Below are 19,295 nucleotides of genomic sequence, written 5' to 3'. Positions count from 1 at the left end.
GACTTAAGCTATACCACTCTCAGACTAGTCAAATGTAACAAAAAAAGCATGAGTTCAAATACGGAAGTTTAGTTTAGGTAAGGTTATGTAGAGAGTGCGTGGGTGGGAGCTTCTTAAACTTCCATTCGGAAACAATTTTTGTCCATTGTGGATGCCCGCAATTCGTTCAAACAGTTTACTTCTCTATAGTCCTCATCAAACCACTTGTGTTCTCTAATGAACTTAGGTAGAAGCGTAAGACCCACCTTTCCATCCTCTACCAGACTGGCGAAACCCGTGCACCCAGAAATCTGAGTTGCTTTATCTGCAGTGCTGAACATCCGCAGAGAAAGTGATTTATCGACTCCTCTTTCTCTTCATCCTGATAGCTTCTGCAGAAAGAGCTCCTTGGTATGCGCTTGTGTCGGAGCATCGGTGCAATATCACTGTGATTTGTTTAACTTCATTCCTTCTGCTCTGAAGATTTCCAGAATTTCATTAACTGCCATTATCGATAGAATAAACAATAGCACACCTCCCTGATGGGTGCCTCTGGTAACCATTTTACATACTAGCTATCGCCCAAAGTAGCTTTAACGACCCTACTGCTGAACATAGGAGAGATCCTCTTTACTATAGAGCCATGCATATGACCTCCGTTTGAACGTTCTTCAACCCCACTTATTAACAATATTTTCAGTTTTTGTTTTTCGGACCAGTTTGAAGGTTCGTGATGGAAACAATTTTTTTTTTTGTCTGACTAGTTTGGCATTTCACTGAAGGTTTGAAGTAGCTTTAAATAAGGACATAAGTACTACACATGCACTATGTACCTGAAGATGTAAGCAATACTGAAAAAATAATAAGTGACATTTGAACTTTAAGACCGCTTTGTCATGTAAAGAATCAAAAAGCCGAAAAACTTTGACATTTGACCGCGAGCAGAAATCAACAACGGATCCTTACGTCTCTCAAAAGAAGTTTTCCTATTGAACAGCTTTCTGTATTCACAAGCGAATTCTTATCGTTTAATCTTCTCTTTACATCCTATAGCTATACTATAGCTAGGTTAGCTTAGTTCGAACTGGCCGGTCCATGCGGACCTCACATAGCCTGAATTAGTCCGTAGCGCTACCAGAAGCTTGCTTAACGACTGAAAATCCTTATCAAAAACCAGGACCTATGTTATAACATAACTACATCCTCTTGGCAAATACTAGAAGCTTTCTAGGGCCTATGCCACTTGCTGCTTCTAGATCTGACAGCTGTATCACTCCTAATAGCTGCAGTCTTAGCCTGCCAAGCACAAGGCACGAGCACAGTACGTGCTCGATCGTTTCCTCCTCCAACCCGCACTTCCTACATATGCTATCATGCACCAAACCTAATTTAAAGGCTTTTGACGCCAGAAGGAAGTGCCCAGTCAGAATACCCGTCATGAGTCTACAGTCCTGTATTTGTAATGATAGGCGCAGCTTAGTTAGTTTAAGGTTGTAAGACCCACACATAATCTTCGACACTTTACAGCGCCACACTCGCACCCATGCCTTTCCTGTTAAGTCGATCATGTGCACCTCTTGTCTTCGCTTAATATCGCCCAATCTAATTTGGACGCATACAAAGAAAGCTTGAGGGGATGCGCCATTTTTAGCTAGCTCATCCGCTTTTTAATTCTGTTCGCTATACAATTCAGGAATGGCTTCATCAGTGGCAGGCTCCGTCTAATTTCTTTAAGGTGCACGTGCATTTGCGACAACTTTTTTCTTTGAAGTTCAAATAGTTATCAAAAACTATCACGAAAAGTGTTTGATAACCGATCGACATATCTAGCCACCATAACAAGATTTTCTGTTGGCCGCTTGTATGATCAAAAATTAACGAACATTGGTTTGCTTCAAGATCCAATACTTTTCTAAACTACCTGCTAAATGAAGTGCTATTGTTCGTCTTCATTTTAATAACAGCAATTTTTTGCGCTAGAAAGCCATTAAGGTAAATTGAAAATTACTTACTTACTTACTTAATTGGCGCTTAACCGTCTAAACGGTTATGGCCGTCCAACATGGCACCCCAGTCGCTCCTTCGCTCCGCCAACCGGCGCAAATTGATCACACCAAGGGAATTTAAATCGTTTTCCACCTGGTCCTTCCAACGGAGTGGGGGCCGCCCTCTACCTCTGCTTCCATAGGCGGGTTCCGGTAGAAACACTTTCTTGGCCGGAGCATCATCTTTCATTCGCATAACATGGCCTAGCCAGCGCAGCCGCTGTGTTTTAATTCGCTGCACTATGTTGATGTCTGCGTATAGATCGTACAGCTCATCATTTAATCTTCTTCGGTACTCGCCATCGCCAAGGCGTAGAGGTCCATAAATCTTTCGAAGAACTTTTCTCTCGAACACTCCCAAAGCCGCTTCATCTGCTGTTGTCATGGTCCATGCTTCTGCCGCATATAGCAGGACGGGTACGATAAGTGACTTGTAGAGTATGATTTTCGTTCGCGGAATGAGGACTTTTTTGAAAATTACATAAGGGTTAATGAAGGTGTGGAAAATTTTGTGGGCAGCGTTGTACATACATATTTACCATAGTGAAAAACAGACAAAATTACCAACATCCTGGCTACAACCTAAAAAGGACCAAAATTGAAGATTGAATTGAAAGGAACCAGCGGACCAAATCGTCTTGGAAAGGACCATTTTTTGTCCAAATGGACCAAAGTGGCAACCGTGGTTTCAAAACATGTATAACGTTAACGAAGTGGTTTCGTTGCTAAGCGAAATGAAAAAAATCATTTCTTTAAGTTGATTTTGATTTTTAACGAAGCGAAATTATATCGTTTCGTTTGTTGACCATCCTTGCCTACAACTGTTAAGTTACTTATCTAACTTCAGATGTACTTGGTACTCAAGCTTTTGTATACTCAGCTGAGCAGAGCTCACAGAGTATATTAATTTTGTTCGCATAGCGCTACCCCGTAACGGCATAAACTAATCGAGATATATATAGACTTCTATATATCAAAATGATCTGGGCGAAAAAAGAAATTCAGCCAAGTCCGTCCGTCCGCACTCATCTCAGATCAAGTGAACGAAATCGGACAATAATCACGCCCTCTTTTTCGATATCGAAAATTTCGAAAAACCGAAGAAGTGCGATAATTCATCACCAAAGACGGACAAAGCAATGAAACTTGATAGATGGATTGACCTTACGACGCAGAATAGAAAATTAGTAAAATTATGGACAATGGGCGTGGCACCGCCCACTTTTAAAAGAAGGCAAATTAAAAGTTTTTCAAGTTGTAATTTGGCAGCTGAGTATGTAATATTCGGTTACGCCCGATCTTAGCCTTCCTTGCTATATTTATTATATTTCATTAATTTAGTTCTAAATAGCTCAAATTAGCGCTTTTAATGCTTATCACGTGATTTCATCGAACTCATTCCTGAAATTAACTTTTGTTCTTTGTTCTATCAATTTTTGTCAATAAATTGCCTTTAGCCAATATGAGATAAGATTGTTTCATCTAATTATCGTTTTATCACTACAAGGTGCTAACTAACGGATTGATTTACTAATTTCATTAACTCCACAATTATTACTTTTACGCAAACTTAGTTAAATTAATTATTCTAACGCCTATTGAAACAAATATGTTTGCTCGTATGTATGTGAGAATATGTTCAAACTTACTTGATCAAATTGATTAACCATTCATTTAGCGTATAAATACCATGCCCCACCTACATTCTTGCTTACATACGTATTTATATATGTACTTATTCAATATATTCTTACTATTTACTGTTGCAGATTATCAATTCTTGGCTTTACCACACGACAACAGTTTGAGGAGTATTTTATGACATTCCTACTATTAATCAATAAAGTTTATGACGAGAACATGGTAGACGAACAAGAACAATTCCAAATAAGATCCACATGCTTAGAAGCGATTTTGGAACTTTTAATTACGTATAAAACTTTTCCAATTGTTGGTAATAAACTTTCATATTTTCATCATACGACACGGTGGACTCGCATTAATTGCGACAGTATTAGGTGAGTAGTAGTGGAAATACTTACATTCCCTAAAATGTAGCTTGCACACATCTACAGTATGTTTAAAAAAAGCGTGACTGTAAAAGTTGAAACACCAAGTACCGTTAAAGATAAACTTTATATACAGTAAAGTGCGGCTTAGCAATTTAGCAACGCGCATTTTGTAAATTTCTAGGCTTGTGCGTAGTTCGAGGTAAATCTGGAAGACCGCATGTCAGTCTTAATACACGTACAAAAATATAGGGACGTATCCGCCAACGCAGAAAGGTGTTCTGCACAATAATATAATGGATCACACCCCCGGTTTCGGTAGACCCGGGATCATTTTTCGGTTTTGCATTAATGTCTTGTGAACGCCTCAAAATATTTGTTTTCCGTTTTCTGATTCCCGAACCTGGGACCGAAACGCATCTTTTGACACCCATCCTGATAATTGTCGACGAGTATTAAGAGTGTCGTGCTGTCGTATGGAATTACCTAATTCGAAAAATGATTTGAAATAATGGCTTTATTTACATCCGAAAGGTCCAATTTATCATTTCTTCGAAGATCGACTTATCTTTTTAATCGGTCGAAGAACGCCTTGGCTTACAATTTGTTTTAAAACATCCAATCCTAGTATGCATTTCTAATTTTAAGCTGCGATAGATTTATTAAAAAAGTTCGAGATAGGGCGTTATTTAACCTGATTTTGAGATAATACGTTTTTGAAACAAAATCAAAGATAGAGTTTTCTTGAAACAAATTCGTTTTCGATATGCCAGCCGAGATAAGAATGCAATTGCAGTCAGGTGCCGATACATTTTATTATTATTTTTTTGTTGAGAAGTAGAACAGGGCTAGGTTAGGTTAGGTTGAAATGGCCGGTCCATGAGGACCTCACATAACCTGAATGAGTCCAAGGTGTTACCACAAGTTTTTTTAATGATCAAACTAAAAACCCCTATCAAAATGTTATAAAATATCTCAGTCCTCTTGTAAACAAGTAAACAAGATCGTATCCGTATTTTCCGCATTGGCTGTCAACCGGACATTAGATGCCCAGGTATGAATATCCAGAAGAGCACGATCCATCAAAGAGTTTGTGGTTGAAAGGCACTTTCTACTTGTGATAATTGCAACGTCGTCTGCGTAAGCCGTATGTTTGAAGGGTTCCTTATCGAATCGCCTAAGCAATTGATTGATGACCAGCGTCCACAGTATAGGTGATAACACCCCGCCCTGCGACGTGCCCCTGCCCACTGATTTAGTAGCCTCATACAATATCCAAAGTAATCTTCCTTTAATTAAAAATGCAGTGGATCCATCTGGTTATGGCTAGCTATACTTCAATGTAGTTAAGACCATCCATGACCGTCAGTTTAGACACGTTGTTGAAAGCCCCGGCAAAGTCCTAGAAGACTCCTAAGGCATACTGCTTGTATTCCAGGGCTTTCTCTATGTTTATTACCACCCTATGCAGTGCATTGCTGTCTTCCGACTTGCCTTTGGTGTACGCAAGTTGTGCTCTGGAGACCAGTTTTTCCCTGCCTTTAGTAGGAAAGCTACACGACCAGCTCTCCAAGAGTGCAGTACATGAATCAGTCTTACTTAAAACAAGGAAGATGGGAACAAAATAGCGGGGAAACCCAAGATTGAAAAATTAGGCGACAGAAATTCATAGAGAGGGGGTTTTAATGGGTTCTTTTGCGTAATTTATATTTTTTCGTGAGGCGAATGATGTTACAAATATGTATGTATTATACACATACATATTAAGCAATCCATTATCTGGCCACCAACTTTTTCCGACGGAAAGAGGGTGGTCTGAACGGCTCGCCATGGGCTAACTCAGCAAGTCGTTCCCGAGGTGGTCGCGCTGATACCCACATATTTCAATATCCGGAAAAGAACCACCAACTTCCATAACGCTCACCAAAACTTTCGGGGGTGTTTTTTCACTATAAGGAGAAGAAAAAAATTAGAAGAAGAAAGTAAGGTTGCAGAAGCAAGAAGACTAATAAGACGAAAAGGAGGAATAAGAAAAGTAAGAAGAAGAGAAGGGAAAATAACAATTGACGAAGAGGAAGAGGAGGGAACGCGGATAAGTTAGGGAGACCACGAAGTATAAGAATCGAGAAAAGGAAAGAAAGAAAATGGGGTAAGAAAGAGGTAGTGTGAGTAGAAGTTTAAGTGAAGAGAAGGATTGGTCAGGGAAACGTCCACGATATCTGTCTAGAGCGTGTTTCAACTAAATAGGTCAAAGCTATTGCGCTCACTCTTTTACTAGACAGACTGTGTGAATTTACAAATTCATAGTACGTGGATTTTCTCATTATCGCATATTGTCTCTGTGTTAGCTGATATTATTGTGTAACCTGCTATGTGAGTGTGTAGTTGCCTTTTAGTGTCTCTGGTTTTGACTCGCTTCAATGCAAAACTTTCAATTGTTGTTTGCTGTTTGTAATAAAATTGGCAACTAACCTTGTTTTCGACCAATGTTGGCGAGTTGCTCTTGTCGATGATGTTGGCTTGTGTTTGTAGCGAGTTCCAAATTGCTCATTAGCAGGCCGAAATAATATTTTAAGCAAAAAAAAAAAAAAAAAAAAAAAACAATCACATCACACAGTTGCTAGCCAGTTAGAAGTTTTTACAAAATCTCTCTGTAAATGTACAACACTATAAAATCCTATAAAAACACAAAAAAAAAAACATTATTATACTTCACGCGGAACAAAAGTGGAACTTTTTTAAATACATATATGTATTTAGGTTCGTTTTTTCACATGGTACTTAAGTTGGGGTTACTGTTGTAATTATTAATTGGATTATATTTACATACTTTTGTTTTGCTGACTTCATTGTTTTTAAATTTTAATTGGGTTGGCTTTCATATATCAAATTTCTTCTGTTATCGTTTGAATCATCAAGCTGTCGAATGCATAATTTAAAATGTTCGTGTATAATATGCTCTTTAGTTACAGTACTACTATTGTAGAAGGACTTCGCAATGTATTCGCGTATTTCACTTATAACCTCTTAAAATCCTATAGACTTAGTTGGCTCGCCATTATTTTCTCCCACGGCCTAGACTTTTCGCGAACAGCTTTCTCGAGTAGTTGTTTATATATTTCTCATTTTAGTATCTCTTATTGGCTATGGCTACATACAAGTAATCTGTAATTTATTTACTTTCATACGCGCTCTTTATTGAGGTGTATATGTGTGAGCAATGTCGTCTGCGCTCTTTGTGGCTGTTTACATGTGTGAGTAATGTCTACGCTCTTTGTTGATCTTGTACCTTGTATTTTTCGTAGTCGATTACCTCGTACAAGTATCTTATGTATCGAGTACGTGGCACAATATCGATGTACCGATTAGTTATATTTTTGTGAAATTTGCTTTTAAAGTTCCCGCTAAAGTTTATTTTATATAAAAGTCCCAAGAAACAAGTAAGGAAGGCTACGTTCGGGTGAAACCGAACATTACATACTCAGGTGAGAGCTTGGGAGACAAAAAAAGGGAAAATCACCATGAAGGAAAATGAAACGAGGGTAACCCTGGAATGTGTTTGTATGACATGGGTATCAAAATGGAAATGGGTGGACGTCATTTAGGGATATCGCCATAAAGGTGGACCAGGGCTGAATGTGTTTGTACGATATGGGTATCAAATCAAAGGTGGTAATAAGTATTTTAAAAGGGAGTGGGCCTTAGTTCTAAAGGTCGACGGCTTTTCGAGATATCGCCATAAAGGTGGACCAGGGCTGACTCTAGAATGTGTTTGTACGATATGGGTATCAAATGAAAGGTGTTAATGACTATTTTAAAAGGGAGTAGGCCTTAGTTCTATAGGTGGACGCCTTTTCGAGATATCGCCATAAATGTGGACCAGGGGTGGCTCTAGAATGCGTTTGTACGATAAGCGTATCAAATTGAAAGTATTAATGAGTGTTTTAAAAGGGAGTGGCCCCTAGTTGTATATGTGAAGGCGTTTGCGAGATATCGACGAAAATGTGGACCAGGGTGACCCAGAACATTATCTGCGTGTACCGCTAATTTATTTATATATGTAATACCACGAACAGTATTCCTGTCAGGATTCCAAGGACTTTTGATTTCGCCCTGCAGAACTTTTTCATTTTCTTCTACTCAATATGTCACACCCATTTTACAAAGTTTTTTCCAAATATATATTTTGCGCCAATAAACCAATCCAGTTACCATGTTTCATCCCTTTTTTCATATTTGGTATTAGAATTATGGAATTGTTTTCATTTTCCATAATTTTCGATATGGAAAAAGTGGGCGTGGTCATAGTGGGATTTAGGCCATTTTTTATACCAAGATAAAGTGAGTTCAGATAAGTACGTGAACTACGTTTAGTAAAGATATATCGATTTTTGCTCAAGTTATCGTGTTAACGGCCGATCGGAAGGACAGACGCACGACTGTGTATAAAAAGCGGGCGTGGCTTCAACCGATTTCGCCTATTTTCACAGAAAACAGTTATCATCGTAGAATCTATGCCCTACCAAATTTCACAAGGATTGGTAAATTTTTTTCGACTTATGGCGCAAAAGGATTCTAGACAAATTAAATGAAAAAGGGCGGAGCCACGCCCATTTTGAAATTTTCTTTTATTTTTGTATTTTGTTGCACCATATCTTTACTTACATTTGACGGTCAGCGTGGTGTGATGGTAGCGTGCTCCGCCTACCACACCCTATGTCCTGGGTTCACACCCCGGGCAAAGCAACATCAAAATTTTAGAAATAAGATTTTTCAATTAGAAGAAAATTTTTCTAAGCGAGGTCACCCCTCGGCAGTGTTTGGCAAGCGCTCCGGGTGTATTTCTGCCATAAAAAGCTCTCAGTTAAAAACTAATCTGCCTTGCAGATGCCGTTCGGAGTCGGCATAAAACATGTAGGTCCCGTCCGGCCAATTTGTAGGGAAAATCAAGAAGAGCACGACGCAAATTGGAAGAGAAGCTCGGCCTTAGATATCTTCGGAGGTTATCACGCCTTAAATTTTTTTGTTTTTTTCATTACTGAAGTAGAATGTTGACATAATTTCTTATATACTGTAAAGATGTTAAATTTTTTGTTACAATTTGACTTTTAAAAAGTTTTTTTAAGTGTGTTCGTCATCCGATTTAGCTAATTTTTATTTAGCACACATATAGTAATAGGAGTAACGTTCCTGCCAAATTTCATCATGATGTCTTCAACGACTGCCAAATTACAGCTTGCAAAACTTTTAAATTACCTTCATTTAAAAGTGGGTGGTGCCACGCCTATTGTCCAAAATTTTACTAATTTTCTATTCTGCGTCATAAGGTCAACCCACCTATCAAGTTTCATCGCTTTATCCGTCTTTGGCAATGAATTATCGCACTTTTTCAGTTTTTCGAAATTTTCGATATCGAAAGAGTGGGCGTAGTTGTAGTTCGATTTCGTTCATTTTAAGTAGCGATCTGAGATGAGTGCCCTGGAACCTACATATCAAATTTCATCAAGATACCTCAAAATTTACTCAAGTTATCGTGTTAACGGACAGACGGACAGACGGACGGACGGACGGACATGGCTAAATGAATTTCTTCTTTCGCCCAGATCATTTTGATACATAGAAGTCTATACCTATCTCGATTAGTTTATGCCGTGGCGGATTACCGTTATACGAACAAAATTAATATACTCCGTTTGATCCTGAGTTCATTGGATTCCGCCCATAAATAAAAAAAAAAATTGCAAGGCGCGATAACCTCCGAAGAGATGAAGGCAGAGCTTCTCCTCCAATTTGCGTTGTGCTCCTTTTTTAATTTTTACTTTTTGGAACGGGACCCACATGTTTTATGCCGACTCCGAACGGCATCTGCAAGGCAAATGATTCTTCAGTGAGAAGCTTTTCAAGGCAGAAATACACTCGGAGTGTTTGCCAAATCACTGCCCAGGGGCGACCCTGCTTAGATAAATTTTATTCTAATTGAAAAACCGTATTCTTAAAGTTTTTGAGCTGCTTTGCCCGGGGCGTGAACCCAAGATCTTCGTTGTGGTAGGTGAACAATAAATTGACAAAGTGCGTTTGCATACCAACGCAATACTTACATACATACATATATAGCAATCAGCAGCTTGTGCATACAGTGCTGGTCATCTGTTTGTAACCAGTCGTGTGTAAGTGGGTTATTGGTGTCGAAATCTTTATTTTCTGCTACAGCCAGGCTGCTATCAAAACTCTTGGCTCCTACTCGTTAAACTCTGAACTATCACTAAACCATCATCGATCTCTTCAAGAGATGGGCCAACAAAACCTGTACAGCTCACGTGGCTACTGGTGCACAGGGGCATCGAGAGAAACTGCATCTTAGACAAACTCGCCAAGCGGGGTTTGAGCAGTCAGATTCTTCCTGACCAAGAACGCTTAGGTATGCACTTTGCCACATGCAAGCTGATGGTAAAGGAGCACATACACCGCCAAGCCGATGCCTACAAACACTGGGATGTTGAAAGAGGTGGTTCGCTCATCTCCATCTGCTCGGCGCTAAGTGGCGCAATTCAGTGGCTACTGGGGCTCCCTTTCTGGATAGTCTGAGATAGATCCTGGAGTATGACATTAAGGAACAGCACCTGAATTGGGAGGGACCTCTTCGAACCGTTCGAAGCTAAACGAGGTTTTAGACAGGTTGGTCTCATATAGTGCGATTCCTATGAAACAATATATCTTAAAAGCGTGAAATTACTGGCGTATATTGACGACATTAATATCATCGGCTGAAAAGATGGGCTTGAAAGTGAATGAGGTCAAAACGAAGTATCTGCTGTCACCAAGCAAAGAGTCAGCGCATTTGTGCCTTGACAATTACGCCAGCAGGTTAGGGGGCTTAGAATATACCCGCGGGAGGTATAGGTGCCTGTCGTGAAAGGCGACTAAGTACCCAAATTATTCAAGTGGTTGTGTAGCGCAATCCTTTCAAAGGGTTGCCAGCGCAATTTATAGCTTCTCCAACCCAATTGTCAACTTCACTTAGCCGTGACGAATTCAAGTCCCTCATGGCACTAGGTTGCGGATGGCGGGATGGCCTGGATGGTTCAATGTGATTGTGTACGATAAGGATTGCTATATTATGCAGAAGCATGGACAATTTCTCAACAAAGAAGCGACTGGCGCGCCTTGTTGGACGGCCACAACCGTTTAAATGGTTACGCGAAAAGAAAGTAAAAAAGTACATGGTTCGAAAATTGGTAAGCAAAAAACGTATGCCATGAACGGTGTGGGAAAAATCAACAACAAAGTGAAAAAACATATTCAGACTTTGGAAAATGCGGATAAGATGAACACTTTTTCGAATTCTATGCTTGAGAAAATACTGAAAAAAAAATATCAATTTCGTTTCTTTTACAATTTTATACAAAAGGGAGTTCGTTCTAGAAATAGGTCAACACCGAAGATCGATTTCATTTTGAATTATGAGCTATCAAATTCGGCAGTACTTGTGCCATGCGAAAGCTAGCGCACACGACCCACTGTTGTTATTGTTGCTGTAGCAGTAAATTGGGTTACACTAAAACGACAGCCAGTACATAGAACCGAAAGTCTTTGGAAGCGACCCACTATACCACGCTCGCCGTGTGAAACCAATGGCATTAGACATGGGCTCCTTTCCTCGCGGATCGTCTATACGTATATGCTCTTTGTTGGGAACAAATTTTGCGTAGAGCTTACCTGCATAGTTTCTGAAAATAATAAATACGTTCACCATAATCCAATGTATAATATGTAAGCAAGGCAATCATCAAAGACTGAATGTGTCCATAGTGTTACCAGAATTAGTTTGATAACCAAACGGAAGAACCCCAATCAGGTGCAGGGACATCTGTTATATAATAACTCCGTCCTCTTGGCAAATACTAGCACTTTTCTAGGACCCAGCCTAATTGATCGAAATGTGGCAACTCTTCCGCCCCTAATAGCTGGATCTTTGACCTAGCGAGCGCAGGACATGAACACAGAACGTGCTCAACCGTTTCTTCCTGCAGCTCAAACTTCCTACACTTGCTGTTACTGACGAGGCCTAACTTATAAGCATGTGACGCCGGAAGGCAGTGTCCAGTCAGTATGCCCATCGTGAGCCTTAAGTCTTCTCCTTTCAGAGATATGCGTCACTTTGTGAGTCTAATACCGTGGGCTTTGCACATGATCTTATAAACTTTTGCAGCCACGCGCTTTTTTCCACGCCTTTCCTGCTTGATGGATCATATGCAACTCCTGTCTCCTTTTGATTTTTCCCAAACGGATTGGGATGTCTACCGCCGACTCAGCGAGCGTTGCACCCTCCTTTGCCAACTCATCGGCCTTTTCGTTACCTTCTATCCCTTTATGACCAGGAACCCAGTAAAGATGTATGGTCCGGTCTGGGCGAAGTTTTTCCAATGCTTCTTTACATTCCAGAATGTGTGTAAATGCCGGGCTCTAGTTAGAGCCCGGCTCAGGTTCCTTGGAACCCCGTTTCTAGAAGACCTCAGAGGGTTATCTGTGATAGCAATCCCGAATATTCTTAATTTTGTCAACAACTTTGGCTGGTTGTAACACATTGACCATAACATTCCGTAGGTTTCTAGACGAGTTACATGGCATCAAAACGGCTTTAAATAGCTACTTGTGCGACCAGGGTCGCAGCCATTTCACCTACCTACCTTTCTTACATTCCAGAACACTTCTTGATGAAGTACTGTGTCAGATTGTTGCCTTAATTGCAGCCTGACTATCAATATATACATTGGAGAGACTGCAGCTTAAGCACGCTTCCTCCAGAATTTCTGCTGCTTTCTTCACTGCTATAACTTCCGCTTGAAAAACGATGCAGCAATCTGGCAGCCTGAAGGTACTACTTAAAAATAAATAAATGTAAGGCGCGATAACCTCCGAAGAGATCTAAGGCCGAGCTTCTCTTCCAATTTGCGTCGTGCTCCTCTTGATTTTCCCTACAAATTGGCCGGACGGGACCTACATGTTTTATGCCGACTCCGAACGGCATCTGAAAGGCAGATGAGTTTTCACTGAGAGCTTTTCTGCCGAGGGGCGACCCCGCTTAGAAAAATTTTCTTCTAATTGAAAAACATTATTTCTAAAATTTTGATGTTGCTTTTCCCGGGAGTTGAACCCAGGGCATACGGTGTGATAGGCGGAGCACGCTACCATCACACCACGATGGCCGCCACTACTACTTATTCCTTATTAATTTGAAACCATCCGTATACACGTCTTTACCACGTTCTGCCATATCAGCACCCCGGCACCAACCCTCCGGCTCAAGTGTAGCCCCAATATCTCTTTCGAAGCTCAGGCACGGGGCCATATATTCCGTTTGCCCGATATTAGATGGCGCTATACTGCTGTGACCATAAGACCTGCACTGAAGCTGCCCAGAGGCCTTAAGCCTTGCTGCCGTTGCTAACGCTATGTTTTTGGCGGTTAGGTCTGCAGGCGGGATGTGTGGAATGGCAAGCAATCATGCTGTCGTGGTAACTTTTATAATATTATTAAGTTTAAATGACCTTACTAATACCCCTCGATACCTTTTGGTATCGATAACTTTATTCGATCGTTGCAAATTAGTACAGGTATGGAAAACTATCGGAATAACAATAACGTGGAGCAGACTTTGATAATGAATTTTGATTGCATTTGATATCAAGTGCACTGTCCCCAGCCACTCTTCCAAAATATACAAACACTTGGTTAAATGAGAGCTGTACAAATGCTCCAATCTATAATTTTAACTTTTAAATATAAACCAACGCCTCGCTAAAGTCGCCGGATCTACCAGTACAAGCAATTAAAATGCAATAAAAGGAACGGCTTAATTACGTATGTTTGCAGATACCGGACTTGCAAAGCGAGAACATACACACACATGTATATACACATGTACATTCACAGAATACATGTAAGCCGACATAATTAATCGTTGTATGCCCATTTTGGAAGCTTTTTTTTTTTTGTTTTTGTTTATACTCGACGCATGCTGGCAGCGGCAAATCTGAGAAATGGCAGGAAATGAATAGGGAAATGCACAAATATGTATATGGTCTCACGCAAACATTTACACATTCACGTGTGAACATTTCCCTCACAAGCATGCACAAAGGTACGCTTATGAGGAAACAGCTATGTACATGCATATGTGTGTATGATTGATACATATAAACTGCAGTAGTGTGCTCGTTGCATATATTCAGGCGCTGAACATCGCAGACGGCTGTTGACACACAATACTCTTGTGTGATGAATTTTTACTACGTCAGAAACTGTGCGGTCCCTGTGAAGCGTGATTTTGTATGAAGGTGTATTTATATAATAATGCATGCTTTTGATAAAATTATGTCTGTGTCTGGAAAAAGGTGTTTCGGTACCTTTTTAGGTATAAATACTTTAGCTACGCATTATGACATTGAGTTTGCAAAAAAACTTACGAATAAAAGTGCATTGCAAAAAGATTCAAATATAAAAAGCAGTTGAAACACCCCTATTTTGTCCGACATCAAACATTGAGATATTGCGAAAATTTAAGCTTATTCTTCTTAATTAATGCTTAAGCGGTTACACTGTTTCGGCTGAGAACCATAAAACCCGACAAACGCTGCTTTAAACGTTTTTTTAATTGAAAGAATCAGGGAAGCCAAACTATTATTAATCTCATCTACCTTGATCTGCATATGCCATAGACTAAGTTGTGTACCCGTGTTCAATGAATTATGTAGATATCTTCGAAAATACTCGGATAGCTCAAAACCAACGGTCTTATCTATATACATACATCTATAAAATGTTATAAATCAAAGTCTTCAATTTTGGAAATAGGTACTCTCGGACATTGCTGAACGAAATGCGATGCAACTTTCTTTAAATAAAATTCTTATTATCTTGAAAAGAAAATCTACTTAAAATAAAAACCAGCGCACCAATTTTTAATATATTAAAGATATAGATTTTAAAATTTTTTGAAACAAGGCACAGCATTGCTAATACGTATGCAAATTCAGTGCTGTAGCGGAAAGAAGTATAATAGCGTGAGTCGTAAGTCACCTGCTCTTGGTTTATTCAGCTAAGGAACTAGTTTCTTGTCTATGTTTTTTTTTTTTTGCTCAAAATTACCTCACCATACACAAAGAGCGAATCGGGCCTATAACATAAATATGCATGCTGACATTTTTTAAAGTAAAGGTTATTGCGTCCGCCGTGGTGTGATGGTAGCGTGCTCAGCCATCCACACCGAAGATCCTGGGTTCACGCCCCGGGTGAAGCAACAACAGAATTTTAGAAACAAGGTTTTTCAATTAGAAGAACATTTTTCTAACCGGGGTCGCCCCTTGGCAGTGTTTGGCAATCACTCCGAGCGTATTTCTGCCATGAAAGGCTCTCAGTGAAAACCCCTCTGCTTTGCAGATGCCGTTCAGAGTCGGCATAAAACAAATAGCTCCCGTCCCGCCAATTTTTAGGAAAAATCAAGAGGAGCACGACGCAATTTGGAAGAGAAGCTCGGCGGAAGAGATCTCTTCGGAAGTTATCGCGTCTTACATGCTTTTTTTTTTTTTTTGAAAGGTTGTATAAAACTGCCTTGTCTGTGATGACCTCACAAGGAATGAATTACTCCATTGTATTGCCAAAATTTTTCTCAACAAACAAACTGAACAATGACTCATGACTCATATCATAACATAACTCCGTCTTCTTAGCAAATACCATAAGTTTTCTAGGTCCTATGCCAAATCCTGCTTCTAGGACTGATAGCTATGCAGGATACGATCAATCTCAGTACTTGCTCGATCGTTTTCTCCTGCCATCGGCATCCAACACCAGAGTGCGATGTGCTGTCAGAAATCAGCGCTTGGTTTCACGCCTTTGCTGCTTGGTCGATCAGGTAAAGCTCTCGCCTTGTTTAAATCCCGTCTACTTTTTCTATGGCCGTATGGTCTGCGCTTAAGCTGTCCCGAAGTATTGAGTCTTGTTGCAGTTGTAACGCTATGTTCTTCGCCACTAGGTCTAAGGTAGAGTGTGCAGAGCTCGTCGAGGGCTTTTTCGCGCTCTCCCCCACGTTGACCTTCCACGACAACTTACTGTCTAAACGTAGATAATGACGAAAACAATGAGATGCATACAGTGTCAGTTGTGTTAGAAATAGAAAAAGCCCGAAACCTAAATACCTTCCTAACTAAAATACTTTCCGTGGACTAAAATACCTCCCCTTTGCATTTTTATCATAACTTTATATATAGTGATTTTGTCGATTTTTTCACGAGCATTTGTTGGTTCTGGCTCCATTTAAAGGTGTGTGTTTGAAGGGGTGGCCACCTTCATCCTTATCTGCATCCATAAACGCACTTCGGATCTTAAATTTTTCACATTATGAGCAGTAGTTTGTATGATTGTTACACCAAAGAACCTTCCCTTATCTTACATGGCCCATAACGTGGAGGCACCACCAGAAGAGTTCAAAAGACTGGTGGATCAAGAAGGTTGCAGAGTATGGCCTTTCACAAGCGCGTATGCGAATACGCATTACAGCGTATAGAAGGGTGGGGGGGGGGGGGGCGATATTAACGACAGAGGCGAGTAAAAGGTCTTATAGCGCAACCCTCTCAAGGGGCTGCAGCGAAATTTTATAGCTTTTCCAATATTTATAGCGAAACCTCTTTCTTTAGCATTGAAGCTTCTGGCGACCTCAAGCTCCTCATAGAACTGGGGTATGGGGTCGGAATGGTCTAAAAGGTTCAATGTGGTCCTACTAAATCGTCGGGCTTTTACCTTACTTGTGTCTGTTACCTGAACGATCAGGACCTATATCAGGCAAGCTTTATCAACATCGATAACACTCTCCAAAACCTTCTTTAGAGAAGGGAAATGCCCTTAGAAAGCCTAGGCCAACGCACTGGTACAGATATATGTAGTGGGCAAACTGGGGCAATCTAAAGTGGTTCCACCATACAGAAGTGCCAAAAGTATAACAACTTCTTATCAAAGGCGCTGCAAACAGTTGCGCACGTTCCGTGTTCTTGCCATGCACTCGCGAGACTAAGGCCCCGAGCAATGGAGGCGACAGAGTTGTCAGATCGCGAGGTTGCTAGAAGGTTAGGTCCGAGAAAACTTCTAGTATTTTCTAAGAGGACGGTGTTATTCTACAAAATAAGTCTTGGTACCTAATTTGGAGTTTTTCCGTTCCGTTATAGAACAATCAGTCTATGTGAGGCTTTTATTATCTAATCTAAATCCAGACGGCATGTCATGTATCTAGTATTCACGCATTCAATTTGAAAACATCTAGATGGTCCACGTCAAAATCCAACTTTGCTTCTCTTTCCTGCACCATTTTGTTCAAGCCAGATTTCGCTGAAGACTTCTTAATGTCAGCTGAAATAAAGAGTTATGTTCTTGTATCATCAATCCCAACATACGTTTTGAATATAATCTTCAGTTGATAAGTATGGCCCGCTTAAGTCCAACTAAGAAAAAGCAAGTTTAGACGAGCGCCCTTGAATTGTTGTTTGAAATTGAACAATTTATCAAAAAAATGAACATAGCCTAATCGCGCACATGCATTTCTATCCCATTAGGGTAAGTGCATATCTGCAAATTGTGTGTGCATTTTTCCATTTTTCATTCGCCGTCACCAGCCCTCTTCCTTCCTTGACCCAGTTGTGTGTGTTGCGCTGCAGGCGCATTTGTACAAGTTATGTAGATGTATCGTCTTTTGCAACATGAATCACGCGCTTTTCATTGATAATCTTCATTTCGTCCCTTCTCCAGAGTAAGAAGGTTTCAATGCGTCGCGATGGTATCGCCTGCTATCACTTGCTATTCCTTTGTTATACATTTTAGCTTCTACTAATTTCCTACGTTTCCATTGCCTATTTTATCTCATCTTGTGTTATCTACTGTTATGCATGTATTATTGTTGGCCTTGATTAAGATTTTCCTGTGGCGACAAATGCGTGTGCGTGCGCCTAAAAGCTTACCACATAAACATTCACACATGCCCGAATGATGGCACACGAAGCGCTGTATATGTGTTAGTGTGCGTGCTAAATATATTATTCCTCTTGATAAATTCATTTGCTTTTGTTTTCCTCCGAACAAGTTCGCTAGCTTGATTACTAATTCATGCATTGTTGTTGTGTAACATGTGGTTTGACTCTGTGGTTGGTCATATCCGCCCATCTGTTGGGCTGTTATTGTGCTTATCAATGACTAATATCAATAAATAATGAAATCTGAGTAATGTATTGATAGCTGTGTTTATACTTATGAGTAGCTACTGTGCGTAGTAAAGGAGACAGTTTGTTTGCTTACAAATCCGCAGAATGTTAGTGTGGCGTAAGTTAAGTCATAGTGTGGGATTGGTATGCTGTATGGAGGAATAGAAAATGTAGGCGTAGGTGTTATCACTACTTTGTAGTGTAATGCGGCAACAATATATGTACGTAGTAGGGTTGATGTTAGTCCAATTAGACAGCAAAGAAAAGGAATGGAAAGGAAAGGGATGGAAACGAATGGAAAGGAAAGGAAAGGAAAGGAAAGGAAAGGAAAGGAAAGGAAAGAAAAGGAAAGTAAATGAAAATAAAGGAAGGAAAAAGAAAGGAAAGGAAAGGTAAAATTATCGACGAAGCATAAACGGGTTATCGATTTGTTATCGAAGTTGTGAATGTGGGCTGTAGAGGAGGTAGTTAAGTTAAAATGTATCGATTATTTATCAAAACATTATTTACATGTTATCAAAAAGGTATCGATTTGATATCGAAATTTTATCGGAGTGCCAGCAATATACTATCAGCCTCTTATCGATGCTTTATGAATTAGCTATCAAAAGGGTATCGATTTGCTATCAAAAAGCTATCAAAAAGCTATCGATATGTCATCAAAACTGTATAGGTTATATATCAGAGTGTTAGATGAATAGATAAGTATTGAGGATTGCACTGCGACCATTGGTCTATTATGCGCTCATCTTCTTCACAACACATCATTCAGGGGATTTCCTTTATTACGTCTAGAAATTCCCTTAGCATGAGGGTTTGTACGAGGAAATGCTCTAGCCATGGATACTGGCTCCAATTTTTCTGTCATCATCCATGCGTGAACCAGGCCTTTGATATGTATTCTCTGTTTCCCAAAATGTGGAAACCTCAAGATCTCGTGAGATTCTAAGCGAAGGGACCATTGCATCACGTTCAGCTTTTCTACGCACTGCAAGTCTAGTGCCGATATTATTTCG

At 40.0% G+C, this 19,295-nt stretch overlaps 1 protein-coding gene across 1 annotated transcript in view; it reads left to right on the top strand.

Annotated features, from left to right (window-relative positions):
- htt (huntingtin) overlaps positions 1-19,295 on the top strand; it is a 395,162-nt gene that overhangs the window by 265,400 nt on the left and 110,467 nt on the right. Inside the window, exon 22 of the mRNA XM_067768365.1 lies at positions 3,794-4,042. Within this exon, the coding sequence (XP_067624466.1) occupies positions 3,794-4,042 (249 nt within the window). The remainder of the gene's footprint in view (positions 1-3,793; positions 4,043-19,295) is intronic.

Source organism: Eurosta solidaginis, chromosome 1 (assembly GCF_040869045.1).
Source record: "Eurosta solidaginis isolate ZX-2024a chromosome 1, ASM4086904v1, whole genome shotgun sequence".
NCBI lineage: Eukaryota > Metazoa > Arthropoda > Insecta > Diptera > Tephritidae > Eurosta > Eurosta solidaginis.
Note: the sequence above shows the minus strand (reverse complement) of the source record. Positions and strands in the feature narration are given on the sequence as shown.